Below are 16,232 nucleotides of genomic sequence, written 5' to 3'. Positions count from 1 at the left end.
GGTGAATACCCTACTACAGGTATCACATCGATTTTCTGTGACTCCACGTTTTCCACAGAGAATGAGCACACTGGAGTTTCCTTCTCAGGTTCTATACTGCTCTGGAACATCTGGAGTTCGCAGGAGAGAAAGTTGAAGAAATTCCACATAGCTGTTATGAGCTAGGTACATGTTCCCAAACCATGAAGTCCGCCATGCCTGACAACTCGATAGTGGACCTGTTGGGAAAATGTCCCTTTATTCTTGCCATAGTGGTCCAGAGGCTCATGGGTAATGTAGTCCCCCATGTGCAAGGCCCTCCCACACAGGATCAGGTAAACAGCCCCAGCAGTTGGCTTGTACGCGTCTCTGTCCAACACACTCTTGGAAACTACGGCTTAGAAAAGTCGCGTCCTGGCTCTGCCGACGCTTCGCTAGGGTTGAGAGTTTGGTGCGGGGATTCCTGGAGGGCGGGTGCGAAGAAGAAAAAGGAGAGCGGCATCGCGGTCCTCTGAAGCAGGACCCGAACCCCCGTGCTCCGTGGAAGCAGAAGCATAGGTGGGTCTTGTCTGACGGACTGAGACGCAGCTTGAGGGCGGACCCAAGCGGGTCTGGCAGGCGACTGCGAGAGCCACCGTTCCCAGTCGGGACAGACGGACTGGGCAGGTTCTGGTTCATGGCTGCTGTGTCCAAAGTGTGTCCGAGTGTCTGTCTGTCCGAAGACTAGGAGCGTCTGGGTCTGTGGCTTCGGCTGTCCAAGGGACCGTTACAAAAGCTCTGCCAAGGAGGTGAGAGCCCAAGATGGCGACTTGGGGGGTAAGGGCGGTGAGTTTCTGTAGATTATCAGGGCGGAGAGGCCTCCGGTCCAGCTCTTGCTAGGGAAGAATCCTGTTACCCGCTTGGCATCCGTTTTTGCGGGGAGTTGGGCTGGAGAAAGACCATTCATATGAGACACGACTACAGAATCGGGAGATTTCGGACCTAGGAATCCCAATCCGTGAGCCTGGGAAAGTTCTAAGTTGACACCACAGTGCTAGAGCCCGAATTTGGGGGCGGGGGGAGGGAGGGGGAACGGTCTGTGACCCATATGTATATTAGAAAGAGGGTGTTTGTTATCCTAATGAATTGGCCCGAAATTCCTAGAGAAATTCTTACGTAGTGACTATAGAGCCTGTCCTGTATTGGCAGTTGTATTCGTCAAATTTTTCTGTCTCTTTATGAAGTGACAATTTTGAGCCTCGTTCAAACTGCGTAGCCAGCTTGAAGGTGAAGTGAGCGCCTAGAAAGTGGTTTTCAACCTTTGGGTTACGACCCTCTGGCGTTGAATGATGTCCTGAATATCATAGCTTTACGTTATGATTCATAACAGTAGCAAAATTACAGTTACGAAGTAGCAGTGAAAATACTTTTATGCTTGGGAATCACACACCGTGAGGAACTGTATTAAGGGGTTGCAGCAGTAGGAAGGTTGAGAACCACTGTCTTAGAAGGTTTTGTTTCATTTTTGCAAATACCTAGTTACCAGAGCCGAGAAGCTATCTTAGAAGATTCTAGTATTGAAATAAGAACATTTTCTTGGGAGCAAAGTAGGGGGTGGGTTTCGAATTCTGAAGGAGGAGTTCTGTCCCACATGGGAGGAAGAGCCTTAATAAGAGACCTGGTAGGAAAATTACCCCTGGTCCAAGCCTTTAGGATGCTGCAACCTAATTCTACAGAACTGCAGGGCCCTGTGTTACAGGCTCCTTTGACAAATCCTGTGCTTTGATTATCCAGGTCTGTCCATATTTTCTTGACAGAGACTGTATAATTGAAAGTTACCTGAACACCATCACTAGCTAATGTTTTAAGACCAGTACAGTGGCCAGTCTGGTCTACCGGGTTCCTTCCCCGTTACCGTAGTGCTCAGTCTACTATGTTGGTGGCCAGTACAGGGAAGGGTTGCTGGGCTGTGAATGAAGGAATTTGTCTTTTAGACCAGAATAGGAGGACTATAGTTTGCAGAGTATACCGCAATAGAGTTAACAAGCTAGGCAGCAAGTATAGGACCACCTGCCTCCCAGGCTAATGAGTGTGGGTGAGGTGGGAGACAGGGGCTGTACTTGTTCAGTTAGAGTGAGTGTCTTTTCTTTTTTTCTTTTGTTTTAATTTTTTTTTCATATACTACACCCTGACCGTAGTTTCCCTGCTCTCCTCTTCTCCTAGTGCCCCCTCTCCCCTCACCATCCACTCCTCCCCTGTTTCCCTTTAGAAAAGGGCGAGCCTCCCAGGGATGGCAGCCAAACATGGCCTATCAAGTTACAATAAGTCTGGGCACCTCTTCTCATATTAAGGGTGCATAAGGCAACCCAGTACAAGGAAAAGGGTCCCAAAAGCAGATGAAACTGTCAGAGACAGTACCAACTGTCATTGTTAGGAGTCCCACAAGAAGACCAAGATACACAGCCATAAAATAATGCAGAGGGCCTACATCAGTCCCATGCAGGCTCCTGGACTGTCACTTCAGTCTGTGAGTTCCTATGAGCCCAGATTAATTGATTTTTGTGGGTTTTCTTGTGGTTCCTTGACCCCTCTGGCTCCTACAGTTCTTCTGTGCCCTCTTCTGCAGGGTCCAGCAAGCTCTACCTAATGATTGGCTGTGAGTCTCTGCATCTGTTTCCATCAGATGCTGCATGGAGCCTCTGATGACAATTATGCTAGGCTCCTGTCTAGGAGCAAAATAGAATATCATTAAGAATTATTTATTTATTTATTTATTTACTTATTTGTTTGTTTCTGCCAGGTGTGTTTGGTTCTATCCTTGGTCTCTGGGTTATCCAGCCTCTGGTTCCTGGACCCTGGCCCTCCAGGCGGTGTCAGGGGTGGGCCTAGACAGAGTTTCTTTGTGTGCACTTCTCTGACATGTGATATGTGCTGTGTGAGGATCAGGCCACACGAGTCAGTGTGCAGCTTAGGGAGTTAAGCAAGGGCTACTATGAATGTAATTTCCAGCTGGGGAGTGGCCACGCAAACAACTCAGTCCTGTGAAGATTCCCTACTGGGGACCTGCTCCACTGCAGGCAAGCTCTATTATTAATCACCTTCCCTGGTCAACTAGAGCATTTGAGCAGAGGCAGAGTGAAAGTGAAACTCTTAGCTTTGCATGGCCTAATCAATTACTGATCTTATTGGTTAGAACGATTTTTGGGCAAATTTACTGCCTTCTTCAGATGTTGTCAGCACATGGGTGATGGTCAGGGGCTTGCTCTTTTTCAGGAGGTTCAAATTATCTCTCTTCTACCAGCCAACTTGAAAAAGATAGGCAAGGACTAGGAAATATTTCCACGGTCTGGAAGTTGTGATCTAGTGTGGAGGGAGGCCCTCTCACACCTGACAAATCAGCGGTCAGTTAAGTTACTTTTTCCTTCCTCTTCCCTCTCTGTTCCAGACTGTGGGCTCTTTTTAAATTAATTGGCAGGCTGGGTGTGGTGGCACATGCCTTTAATTCCAGACTTGGGGTCGCTGAGAGTTCCAGGCCAGCCTGGTCTATGGAGTGAGTTCCAGAACAGTTAGGGCTACATAGAGAAACCCTGTCTTGAAACACAAACACAAAAATAAAACAAGACCAAAAAAAAAAAAAAAAAAAAAAAAAAAAAAGAGTATCAGCCTTTCTTGTACAGCAAATCAACAAAAACACTGCTTTAAAGAACAATTTCTTTTCCCACACTCCTGTAGGTGGATATCTGCACTGGCTTCAGCTGGGAAATTACTGTATGTTCCTGCATTCAATGACAAGTGAAGTTGAAGTCATCAGTGCTTTGAGGCTGGTTAGTTCTGGGTATTCAGTCTCACATTTAGCGGCTCCTGCTGAGTCTTTTCAAGGCTCTGTTTCCATCAAGCTGCCACCAAGGTTCTTCACAACATGGCTGTGCCCAGTAGGTAAAGGCCAGTCAGGCAAATGCTTCAGACTTAGGTGTCTTCACATTTGCTGAGTTCCTCTAAGTCAGATGAGCAAAACCCATATTATTCATGGGAACTAAACAAGGCTGTGGATACATAGAGATGGAAACATTATGTAACAATGTTCCATATGAAATGGTATTTACATTTTTTCCTGTATAAGCATAGGCACAAAATCTTTTTTTTTTTTTTTGAGACAGGGTTTCTCTGTGTAGCCTTGGCTGTCCTAGACTCACTTTGTAGACTCGAACTCACAGTGATCCGCCTGCCTCTGCCTTCCAAGTGCTGAAATTAAAGGCGTGCGCCGCCACGCCTGGCTACAAAATCTTTTTAAAAAAGATGTATTTATTTAATTCTTTTTTTTTTTTTTTTGATTTTTCGAGACAGGGTTTCTCGGTGTAGCCTTGGCTGTCCTGGACTCACATTGTAGACCAGGCTGGCCTTGAATTCACAGTGATCCACCTGCCTCTGCCTTCTGAGTGCTGGGATTAAAGGTATATGCCACTACGCCCGGCTCAACTTATTTATTACTTATACAGTATTTTTGCCTGCACGTGTGGTGCATACCAGAAGAAGGTACCAGATCCCATTATAGATGGTTGTGAGCCACCATGTGGTTGTTGGGAACTGGACTCAGGACCTTTGGAAGAACAGCCAGTGCTCTTAACCTCTGAGCCGTCTATCCAGCCCTGAAAAAAAAAATCTGCCAATTTGTATATTTCCCATGAAAATGAGCTGTATAAAAGAAGTATAGAGGAAGTGCTCATATGGAGCCCTTGGGGTGGACTAATAGAATATTTCATCTAACAGGTGCATTTCTGTATGAATGGTAGGGTGTTGTTGGATATTAATTCTATAGGGCTTATCAACCTCCAGCAGTAGGGAAAACATAATGAGTTTGTTTTCAGTTATTAAGTACCTTTAAGAAAGAATGTCAAATGTTACCAACTTGTTTATTAATTGCAGATGTATGTAAATCCTAATTTAGCCATGAGTAATGACTGTGAATGTATTATGGGTAGGATTGTCAATGGTATCTTTGTTTAATTTTCTTGTAGATGAGACTCTTTTCTTTTTTCAAAAGATTGATTTTTTTTAAAAAAATGTGTATTGGTGCTTTGTCTGCATGTCTGTGTTTCTTTCTTTTTTTGGTTTTTCAAGACAAAGTTTCTCTGTGTAACAGCCCTGGCTGTCCTGGACTCGCTTTGTAGACCAGGCTGGCCTCGAACTCAGAGATCCACCTGCCTCTGTCTCCTGAGCCCTGCATGTATTTCTGTGTGAGGGTGTCAGATCCCCTGGCACTGGAGTTATGGACAGTTGTAAGATGCTATGCGGTTCTGGGAGTTGAACCCCGGTCTTCTGGAAGAGCAGCCAGTGCTCTTAACCATTGAGCCATCTCTGCAGCCCCCAGAAACTGTTTTCTTACTTTTCTTTCCTTCTCCTTCAGCTAACTGTATGGTGTTTTGAGTGGAGAATTTAGGACCAAGCCATGAATAGACTCTCACTCTCATGACTCTACACTAGTCTCCTTCTCTCAAGTGTCTCTCCGATATCACCTGTGCATTGCCAAGGGCAAAACCAAAAACAAGCAACTGACAGACATCATGAGTGAATATGTGGTGAGTTGTTTATTCCCCGCCTTATTATATATTGTTATTTTATTTGTATTCATAGTCTGATCATATATAAGACTTGCTCAACTAAAAGAAAGATTTATTTATTATGTGTATGGTATTCTGCCTGCACATCAGAAGAGGGCACCAGATCTCATTATAGATGGTTGTGAGCCACCATGTGGTTGCTGGGAATTGAACTCAAGATCTTTGGAAGAACAGCCAGTGCTCCTAGCCTCAGAGCTATCTCTCTAGCTCCATGTCGTACATTTAAAAATTTTATTCATTTAAGAAAATTCAGTTCAAAAAATTCTTTTTCACATTTGTGTGTGTGTCTGTTTGTTTGTGTGTTCAAGCACACACACAGTGAGGACAAATCAGAGGAACATGTGGGTTCCAGGGATAGAATTTAGTGTGTCAAGCTTGGTGGTGAGCACCTTCAACTGTTGAGTCATTTTGCTAGATCTCCTTACTCATAGAATTCTCTTCAATCCATACTTTATCTAGAAGTAAGTTGTTTAACCTCAGTCTCTTCGGGAGCCTCTGCTTGTGGAATATGAATTTCACAAGCATTTGCCAGGTTTTTGTTTGTTGTGTGTTTTCCCCCCTTTTCTGTATCTGGAAACACCCCATGTCTTACTCTCGTTTCTTCCTTCTGACTATCCCTCAAGCCTCTCTAGTTGTCCCAGATCTGCTCAGTTCTCTTACCTTTTCTGATCCAAGTTCATTGTATTACACTATTATTTTGGAATCAGTAGGTCTTACAAATAACAAGCAGTTATATGTATGCAGCAAGGGAATGTTGGAATGTCAGAGTACATGCATTTAATTTGTGAGTAATATCAACAGAGATATAAAACTTAATGTTGAAATTAGTCTAGGTATGTAAATACAGACTCATTCACTCCACAATCAGCTCCTTCAGTTTTATGTTTTCCTGTTCTCACAATGTAGGCTCATTCACATTCATATGATGCTGTGTGTAGGACCATTACTGTCATGTGAGGCTGGTTGTGTGATTGAGGCAGGGTTCTGAAGGAGAGTTTCAGCCATGCCAGGTAAAGCAAAGGTTATTCTTTCAAAGGTTTCTGAGGGAAGGGGAGATATTGTAGGAAACAGGTTTGGTTAGCATATGACCTACAAGGCACATGCAACTTAATGACAAGGGCCACTCTTTGGGCATGGGAGTGGGGATTGTTATTGCATGACCCATACAACATGACAGTAATCAGGCTGCTCCTAACCCTTAGCCAGCAGAGGGACGCCTGGGGGTATTTCTGCTTCACTTGTATCACTATCTGCTTAAGGCCTGGTTACCAGAGTAGCCTAGGTTCTCTTCCACCAACAGTGAAGGCTTTAATCTGCAAGGTTACATTAACAAACCAGGTAACACCAGGATGGACCTTTGATGGCTCTTTTTCTCCACTACATAAGGGAGGCATATTATAATGTGAAATACTTACAAGAGCCTTCCACTCCTTAAGAGAAGCTGGGTCTTCGGGTTCCTTTTTATAAGCCTAGAATAAATTGATCCAGGAGAAATGTGCTGTTGCAGGATTTGGTGTCATTTGAGGATGTCACTGTGAACTTCACCTGGGAGGAGTGGCAGAATCTCGATGACACTCAGAGGATGCTGTACAGGAATGTGATGCTGGAGACCTACAGCAGCCTGGTGTCACTGGGTGAGTAAGTCTCAGCAGCAAGCGCTTTGTAGTAAATCTATGAGCACTTGTGAGGTTTAAGGCTGATCAGGGATAAGGTTCTGGGCCACAGATTGTCCAATGCTGTCTAGTGAAAGGCACGTGTTTGCACTTTTGTTGCACAGATCCTAAAACCTGGTTTTTGTCTTTCTTCAAAGAACCTTCATAGCAGAATTTTCCCAAGTCCTAAATTATTTCCTATTTACAGGGCAATGCATCCCTAAACCTGAGTTGATCTTCAAATTGGAACAGGGGGCGGAGCCCTGGACAGCAGAAGACCCTGCAAACCACACTGTGCCAGGTTAGTTGGCACCGTGGATGAGGAACCACATCTAGCATAGCCATTGCACCAGTTTATCCATCTGAGGGCTCAAACATGTTTGTCATGTAGTCTGCAAGGAGAAGTCTCTTGTTTCGACTCCTATCCCCCCCCTCCCCCCCACCCCAAGTCTAACCTTTGACGTCTGTAATTTGATAATTTTCTCTGGTACTTCTTTTTCCCAAAGTTTCAATTGCCTCTTACACTTCAATCTCATGGGAATTTTGTTTTCAGACATTTTTCATGTATTTGTTTTTGTTTTAGCACATTCAGATGAGGCAGATTTTAAGTGCTGGTTATTGTATATTTCTACATAAAAATGTAAAAGTAATATCCTTACTTCATGGAATTAACATTTTGATAAAAGACAAATAAGATTATTTATACTAAGTAGTCACAAGCACTGATATGCAATGTTGAGCCAGAGAGTATAATGAGTGACAGATGGTATTTAAAGTTAGAGTATTTCACGTAGGTAGTTTGTGAGAAAATATAGAACCATCTAGAAGTTAGGCTTTTGAGCTATGATCTAAGAAATCATAAGGAGTACTCAATACAAGAAAGGATGGTCCAACTTGAGAAAGAATCAAGAATTTCTTGCTTCCAAGGAGAAGTGAAACAAATTTTCATGTTGAAGAACTGAAGCTTTTTATTTTTATTGTTTTGAATGGGGACTATAGTTTGAATGTAGCACATTCTTCTTTAATTTTTCCTTCTATCATTTTGTTTGTTTTCTTTTCATTTTTTGTTTTTTGTTTTTCCTTTTTCAAGACAGGGTTTCTCTGTGTAATAGCCCTAGCTGTCCTGGAATTCTCATTGCAAACCAGGCTGGCCTCAAACTCACAGAGATCTGCCTGCCTTTGCCTCCCAAGTGTTGTGGTTAAAGTCATGTGCCATCATGCCTGGCTCTCAATTAGAAACTCCTAAGACTAATTCATAGAAATTATTTGTTTTGTCCTCTTAGGCTTCTGCACTGTGGATGGTACAATTGAGACCAAGAAAAGTCAAAAGAAACATCTGTGGCGAGTCACTGCCAATAGCCCCAACAGAGCAACCGAGGAGACAGGTGGATTAGAAAGCATGCTTTATTTATGCTCCATGAACATTTCAAATGTTGTTGTAAATAATAGAAACTGTCCAGGAGTGAAGCCTGAGGGGTTGAATGGATATCAGAATACGTGTCTCGCTTCTGGTCCCCATGGAGTGTGTACTGCAGAGCAATACAATGACTGTTGTGCAGCAGGGACATCCCTCAGATGTCCTGAGCAGTTTGGTCAACATTCCAAGGTTCAAACTGGACAGCAGGATCTTGAATATAGTGGAGAAGGGAAAGACGCAAAGGAGGCAAAACTCTTGAAAAAAATTACTTCATCTGCGAGACTTAAGATGGGACTGAGCTCCTGTAAGCATAATGAATGTGAGCAAGTTTCTGCTAAGTCAGATGTTGTGGCTGAGGTGGGGAAGGCCAGTTTCAGGAAAAAATGTAACCCCACTAAACATCAAGCACCATACTCAGGGAGCAAATCTTGTAAATGCCTTGAAAGTAAGAAAACCTTTACTAGCAAGTTGGACCTTACAGCTCATCAGAGGACACACAACCTGAGAAAAGCCCATGTGTGTATCCAGTGTGAGAAAGCCTTTAGCACTCACTCTTCCCTGACTATTCATCAGAGAATTCACACAGGAGAAAAGCCCTATGGATGCAGTGAGTGTGATAAAACCTTCCGGCAAAAGTCAGCCCTCATTGTCCATGAGAGAACTCACACTGGGGAGAAACCCTTTGAATGTCACGAGTGTGGAAAAGCCTTCCAACATAAGTGGTACCTCAAAATGCACCAGAGAACTCACACTGGTGAGAAACCATATGAATGCAAAGAATGTGGAAGGGCCTTTCTGAAGAAGTCATACCTCAAGATGCATCAGGGAACTCACAAGAGTGAGAAGCCATATGAATGTGAAGAATGTGGAAAAACCTTCCATAACAGGTCATACTTCAACATGCATCATAGAACTCACACTGGTGAGAAGCCCTATGCATGCACCGAGTGTGGGAAAGCCTTTTACCAAAAGTCAGACCTCAGGAGGCATCAGAGGATCCACAGCAGTGAGAAATTACATGAATGCAAAGAATGCGGAAAAGCTTTTCAAAATAAGTCATACCTCAAAACTCATCAGAAAGTTCACACAGGTGAGAAACCATATGAATGTAAAGAGTGTGGCAAAGCGTTTCAGAACAAGTCGTATCTCAGCAAGCATCAGATAATCCACACAGGCGAGAAGCCCTATGAGTGCAGTAAATGTGGGAAAACCTTTCAGTGGAAGTTGGTCCTCAGTAAGCATCATAGAACCCACACTGGCGAGAAGCCCTATGAGTGCATTCAGTGCGGGAAAGCGTTTGGCTACAGATCATCCCTTCTTGTACATGAGTTGATTCATTCTGGGGAGAAACCCTATGAGTGTAACGTATGTAGAAAAACCTTTTCACAGAAATCAAACCTGAGCAGGCATCAGAGAACTCACAGCCATGGGGAGCTGTGATGGTAGTGGGGACAGGAAGGCGTTTACCTCACACGTAAGCCCCAGAATGCACCGAGTACTCCAAGAATCCACTCAAGCGTGAGTAGTGCAGGTGTTCTTTCTCTAAGACAAATCTCAGTTTACAGGAGAGAGAGCACATGGGCTGAGAAGGTTTAGGGATTATTGGATGCATGTGAAGATGCACTTAAGAAGTTATAAGAAAAGTTGGGTGGTGGTGACGCACGTCTTTAATCCCAGCACTCGGGAGGCAGAGGCAGGCCGATTGCTGTGAGTTCAAGGCCAGCCTAGCCTACAGAGCAGGTTTCAGTACAGCCAAGAGCCAAGGCTACACAGAGAAACCCTGTCTTGAAAAACCAAAAAAAAAAAAAAAAAGTTGTAAGAAAACTCACATAGGAGGGAATGTTTATAAATGTAATATGTGTGGAAAATATTTCATTAGAGGTCAAAACCTGGTGTGCATCTAAGTTATTTACATAGGAGGAAACATGAATGTAGAGGATATAAAAGTTTTAACCATTTTTTTCCTTCAGTATGTCTGAGATAACTCATATTGAAGAGAAAATGTCATGAATGTAGAAAATACTTTAACATAATCTAGAAAAATCCATGAATATAATTAAAGTTGAAAACCATTTTGACATTATTCATCCCTTAATATACATGAGAAACTCCACAATGGAAAAAATTCTTCAAGAAGTATAATCATTAGAAAACTGTCTGGAAGTCACACCTTTTAAAATATGAGATCACCCTGTGAGGGACATCTCTGTGAATGGAGTCATTATGGAAACTTTCCAGTATAAGTGTCACCCCAGCATACATCAGAGAACTCACTTGAGAAAGCAAAGCCTATAATGTTGAAAACCCATTAACCACCTAGCTATCACACCTAGCAACTATCAGATAGCACAGTTCAAGAGAAATCTTAGAGCGTGGAAGAACACCATTAACAATCAAGCTTTGGCATACATCACAATATGTACAAAGAAACAGTATTGAGTAGCAAAGTAATTACATGCTCCCCCCACCCCACCCCAGAGTCTACTTTCTTATCTCTGGAAATAGCCTGCAGTTTTCAGCTTTTACTTGTGGCCATCACAAGTTACGTGAGTGCTACTTGGGAGACTGTGAACCCAAGTGATGAACAGTGCTTCTAGACTTGGCAACCTGAAAAACAGTAGGCAGCTATTTCCAGTTTCTGTGCCATGTCAGAGTGAAGTGCACATCAACTCCAGGATACCCTTGCAAAAGTCAATGGGATTTAAGAGTTGTTTGGAAAAAAAAAAAACCCAGATCTTTTTCCTTTATTTCTGTGCTGTGTATCTGTCACATTCCTGAGAAATAAATGTCTGTAATGTTTCATCTTTTCAATTCTGATCTCTTCTCATTGTATTACTAACAGTTCATTATTGGGAATTCACTTTAGGGATACAGGGAATCTTTTGTACCCTTTCCCCGGGACATTCATACAGAAGAGAAGTCTGCCTTGTAGTTCTTTATTTCCAGATTAATTCTAGAAGCATCAAATGTAGAAAAAACCCACAATGAATCATTTTTGGGAATGCGTTTTATCATGCAGGTGTATCTCATTGTAGAAAAAGTAGATGTCATATATTTTTTATAGTATTTCCAGTTTTATACAAAATTGTAGTAAGTAGACACTTACTTCCATGTACTATAATATGAATACAGGTAATGTTAAGTATAACTTTAACAACAAATATTTGAGTCTTCATTGTACATAAAAGATGAGTGGTGATTCAGTCTGTTGGTCCATTTGGCCAAGCCTGGAGACATTCTTGACTTACTTGGATGTTGGGAGCTGCTGATCGTCAGCTGTTAGATAGAGGCCAGGGATCTGACACACAGCCCCCTCAGTACATGGTTAATAAATGTTTTATGTTAGGGATTTCTCTTAGTTGGAACCTTTATGGTGATGAGACAATACATATGGCTTAATATAATAAATACTGTGACAAATTAGTGTGCTCTGCTGTTTTCAGTTGCTGTAATAAAATACTTGATGTTTACAACTTTATTAAGAAATTAAAGCTGGGCATGGTGGCACATGCCTTTAATCCCAGCACCCAGGAGGCAGAGGCAGGCAGATCTCTGTGAGTTAAAGGTCAGCCTGGTCTACAAAGTGAGTCCAGGACAGCCAAGTATACACAGAGAAACCCTGTCTTGAAAAACAAACAAATTAAATTTATTTTGATGACAGTTACTTTTTTAGGTTAAAAATTCCAAAATCAGGTAGTTTCATAATTTTAGTGTCTACTGTAGACATACTTGGCTGTTCGACAACATGTTGGCGAGTCAGAAGGGGATCAAGCTAAGTACAGAGAGACAGCAAATGCGCTTTATCCCTGTATTAAAAGTAACACAAAATGATGGGACCAACAAGATCATCACTAATCTCTCTTGTGGCATTCCTCTTGATCCAGTCACCACCTCCTTCTCCTCATCACTTTGTAGCGGAGGCTCACTCGATGTTACCACACAGTGGGCCACATTTTACTTAGCACACAAACCTTTGAAAGGAACTTCAAATTAAATACCCTTGTAAGCTCATATCATTTTAAGTATGAAGCAAAGAGATTTATACCACACTTTTTCTACTAATGTATGTAAAATTTTAATTTATTTAAGCATTTTTGTTGTTGTTTTGAGATAGGGTCTCTTTATTATGTAGCTCTTGCTGCCCTGGACCTTGCTATGTAGACCAGTCTGACTTTGAAACTTTGGATGTAGACCATACTAACCTTGAATTCACATATCTCCTCTTCTTTCCCCAATTCTAGCCTTAAAGGTGTACACCACCTTTCCCAGCCAGCTTTTATTTTTATTACCTAATCTTAAGTAAAACACTTTTCCCCCTACTAATGTCTTCAATGCACACAGTGATCCCCAGAAAGCATTTTTTTTGTAGAAATTTACAATCATGGCACAGTACTTTAAACAGATTAACCATGAATTACCTCAAACAGCTGTGATCAATAATAATATTTTATTCCATTCAGTGAAATGCAGTCTCTGGAAGAAGAATTTCCCATGTTGAAATTGGTTCCTGCATAGATGTGGGCTTGTATGCCAAAGAGTGTGTCACTAGTTACTCTAAAGGGTGTGTCACTAGTTACTCTAAAGGGTGTAACTAGTTACTCTCTATAGCTTAATCTTCAGTTATTGAGACTAGCTAATGTCCATTAACAGCTCCTCAATTAGTCAACTTTAAAGAAAGAAAAAAAAGTTGTATTTATTTCGCTTTGTGTGCAAGTGTTTTCCATGTATGATTGTATGTATGTATGTATGTATGCATAGTATGTATATCCACCACATACACTCCTGGTACCCAAGAAGGTCAGAACAGGTCCTAGTTGGAAAACTATTTTTTATTCAGTTTCATATTTTGATGAAATGGAGAGAGAATGTAGGATAATAATGTAAAAAAACTTGAGCTACACACTTGGTGAGGCAGAGGCACACAGGTCTCTAAGTTCAAGGCCAGCCCAGTCAACAAAGCCAAGGTTACACAGAGAAACTCTGTCTTGAAAAACCAACCAACCACAAATATATAACACACAGGGCTTTTTAACAGGAAATAACAATAAAATTGAGAGACTCTAGCCAGGGGAACAGTAGGCTAAGTGTAGATCTTCATTTCCCCTTCCTTTCTTCCAAATCCAATCCCCTAGTCTTAGTCCCAGCTGTAGCAGAGCACCTACTGTGACTTCCCCCTTCTCTCTGCCCCCACCTCTAGTGGATCACTCAGGTCTTTCCCTCCAATCTGCTTTCCCCCCACTTATCACATTATCTCAGCCCCCAAACACCAGCATGTGTTCCCTAGGAGCCCGTCAGCTGAGCCTACCAGAGAGGTTCGTAGGCTAGTGAAACAGGCTAACTGCAGATCTTCAATCTCTCCTCCAAATCTAACCCCTCCCTCTCATCCCCAGCTCTGTAGCAGACCACCTGTTGTGGCACCTCTTCAGTCTGCCCCATTTCTCAGGGGATAAATTAGATCCTGGTGCAATACCCTGCTTTCTTCCCTGCTGTGGATCCCCTTAGTTCCCCTCACAGTATCCCCATTATGATTTGTCAACCCCCAAGACGGAGTAACACATTTTTTTCATAGAACCCAGAATTTTCTACTAAGCAACACAAAGCCACCATACCCAACTAACAAGACAACAGAAAACAAGGAACAAAACACTCCAAAAGACTAGAATTAGTTGCCAGATGCCTAGATATCAGCATTAAAAAAATACAACCAACAACAGTCATGACAGTGTGTCTGCACTAGAGCTCAGCAACCTGTCACAATAGGCCCTGAGGATTACAACATACCTTAAGCCCAAGACACAGACCTTAACGTAGCCTTTATTAATATAGAGGTCCTTAAAGAGGAATTAATAAAGCCCATAAAATCAATGAAAACACAAGCAAACAGTGGAAGTAAATGGATAAAACAGTTCAAGATCTGAAAGTGGAAATAGAGCCAATAAAGATAACTCAAACTCCAGGAAAACTGGAAATGAAAAATTTAGGATCTCTAATAACAACTTCAGAGGCAAACCTTATGAGCAAAATACAAGAGATGGAAGAGAAAATTTCTGGTATAGAAGAAATGATAGGAAAAAAATATGAAATCCTTGGGGGAGAAATCTGAGATACTGAAAAGACATTTTTCTTTTTGAACAGGGCTTCTTTGTGTAGGCCTGGCTGTCTTGAAACTTGCTCTGTAGATCAGGTTGACCTTGAACTCATAGAGCTCTGCCTGTCTCTGCTTATTGAATGCTTGGATTAAAGGTGTGCATCACCACTGCCCAGTTCTGAAAAGATCAAATTTAAGAATAATAGGAATAGTAGAAAGAGAAGAAACCCAGGTCAAGTGTCCAGGCATAGAACATATCATCAACAAAACCATACAGGAAAAATTGTCTCACCTAAAGAGGGAGATGCTTATTGAGTTACAAGAAACATATAGAACACCAAATAGGCTGGATCAGAAAATAAATTCTCAGCTGAGCATGGTGGTGGCACATGCCCTTCATCTCAACACCTAGGAGGCAGAGGCAGGTGGATCTCTGTGGGTTTGAGGCCAGCCTGGTCTACAAAGCGAGACCAGGACAGCCAAGGCTTCACAGAGAAACCCTGTCTCGAAAAACAAAACACCCAGAAAATAAATTCTCCATGATAAATTATAATAAAAAACTAAATGTACAGAGAAAATAACATCAAAAGCTGAGAGAGAGAGAGAGAGAGAGAGAGAGAGAGAGAGAGAGAGAGAGAGAGACAGACAGACAGACAGACAGACAGAGAGAGAGAGACAGAGAGAAGACCAAGTACCATATAAAGGTAGGCCAAGTAAAATAATGTCCAACTTCTCAATGGAGACTCTGAAAGCCAGAAGGGCCTGGACAAATGTTCTACAAACTCTAAGAAAACACAGACGACAGCCCAGACTGCTATACTGAGAAAACCCTTTTTCTTTTTCTTTCAAGACAGGGTTTCTCTGTGTAGTCCTATCTGTCCTGGAATTTGTTGAGTTTATGAAGGTGACTTTTAACTCAGTGATTTAACTGCCTCTGCCTTCCTAGTGCTGGGATTAAAGGCAAGAGCCACTGCATCCAGCTCCTAGCAAAACTTTCAATCACAATAATGGAGAAAATAAGAAATTCATGATGAAATTTATATATCTACAAGTCCAGCCCCACAGAAGGCACTAGAAGGAAAACTTTAAAGAGGTTAACCAAACCCAGGAAAACACAAGGAATAAGTAATCCTAGACTAGCAAATCAAAAGAGGGGAAACACACACACACACACACACACACACACACACACACACCCCAACAACTAACAGGAATCAACAAACTATGCATTGATACCTCTCAACATCAATGATCTCAATTCCCCAATAAAAAGATGCAGACTAATAGAATGGATGAAAACCAGGATCCATCCTGCTGTTGCATAACATCAAGGATAGACATGACCTCAGAGAAAAGGGTTGGAAACCAATCTTCCAATTGAATAAACCTAAGAAACAAGCTCACGTAGCCATTATAACTAACAACATAGATGTCAAACCAAAACTAATCAGAAGAGATAGGGAATCTACTGAGATAACATTTTAATTATTTTTGTAAAG

General features: G+C 42.0%; 1 protein-coding gene across 5 annotated transcripts; it reads left to right on the top strand.

Annotated features, from left to right (window-relative positions):
• The first annotated feature begins 282 nt into the window (after positions 1–282).
• On the top strand, positions 283–12,069 carry LOC311580371 (uncharacterized protein). 5 transcript variants are annotated; one of them, XM_084751885.1, is made up of 6 exons: positions 284–767; positions 3,691–3,782; positions 5,363–5,534; positions 7,084–7,210; positions 7,437–7,529; positions 8,512–12,069. In XM_084751885.1, the coding sequence occupies exons 3-6, from the start codon at positions 5,520–5,522 to the stop codon at positions 10,083–10,085; spliced, it is 1,809 nt and encodes a 602-aa protein (XP_084608011.1). In that variant the 5' UTR covers positions 284–767; positions 3,691–3,782; positions 5,363–5,519; the 3' UTR covers positions 10,086–12,069. The 5 variants fall into 5 exon arrangements, with proteins under 5 accessions (XP_084608014.1, XP_084608011.1, XP_084608013.1 ...); XM_084751887.1 differs by lacking the exon at positions 3,691–3,782 and having other exon boundaries at positions 284–537; XM_084751884.1 differs by lacking the exon at positions 3,691–3,782.
• Positions 12,070–16,232: the final 4,163 nt, after the last annotated feature.

This window comes from Acomys minous, assembly GCF_964271855.1.
Source record: "Acomys minous genome assembly, chromosome: 13".
Taxonomy (NCBI): domain Eukaryota; kingdom Metazoa; phylum Chordata; class Mammalia; order Rodentia; family Muridae; genus Acomys; species Acomys minous.
Note: the sequence above shows the minus strand (reverse complement) of the source record. Positions and strands in the feature narration are given on the sequence as shown.

Excerpts from the sequence above, each read along its gene's own strand:
- LOC311580371 (XM_084751887.1), top strand. Across the intron at positions 7,211-7,436 it reads CAGCAGCCTGGTGTCACTGG|GGCAATGCATCCCTAAACCT; the intron begins GTGAGTAAGTCT and ends TCCTATTTACAG. Across the intron at positions 7,530-8,511 it reads TGCAAACCACACTGTGCCAG|GCTTCTGCACTGTGGATGGT; the intron begins GTTAGTTGGCAC and ends TTGTCCTCTTAG.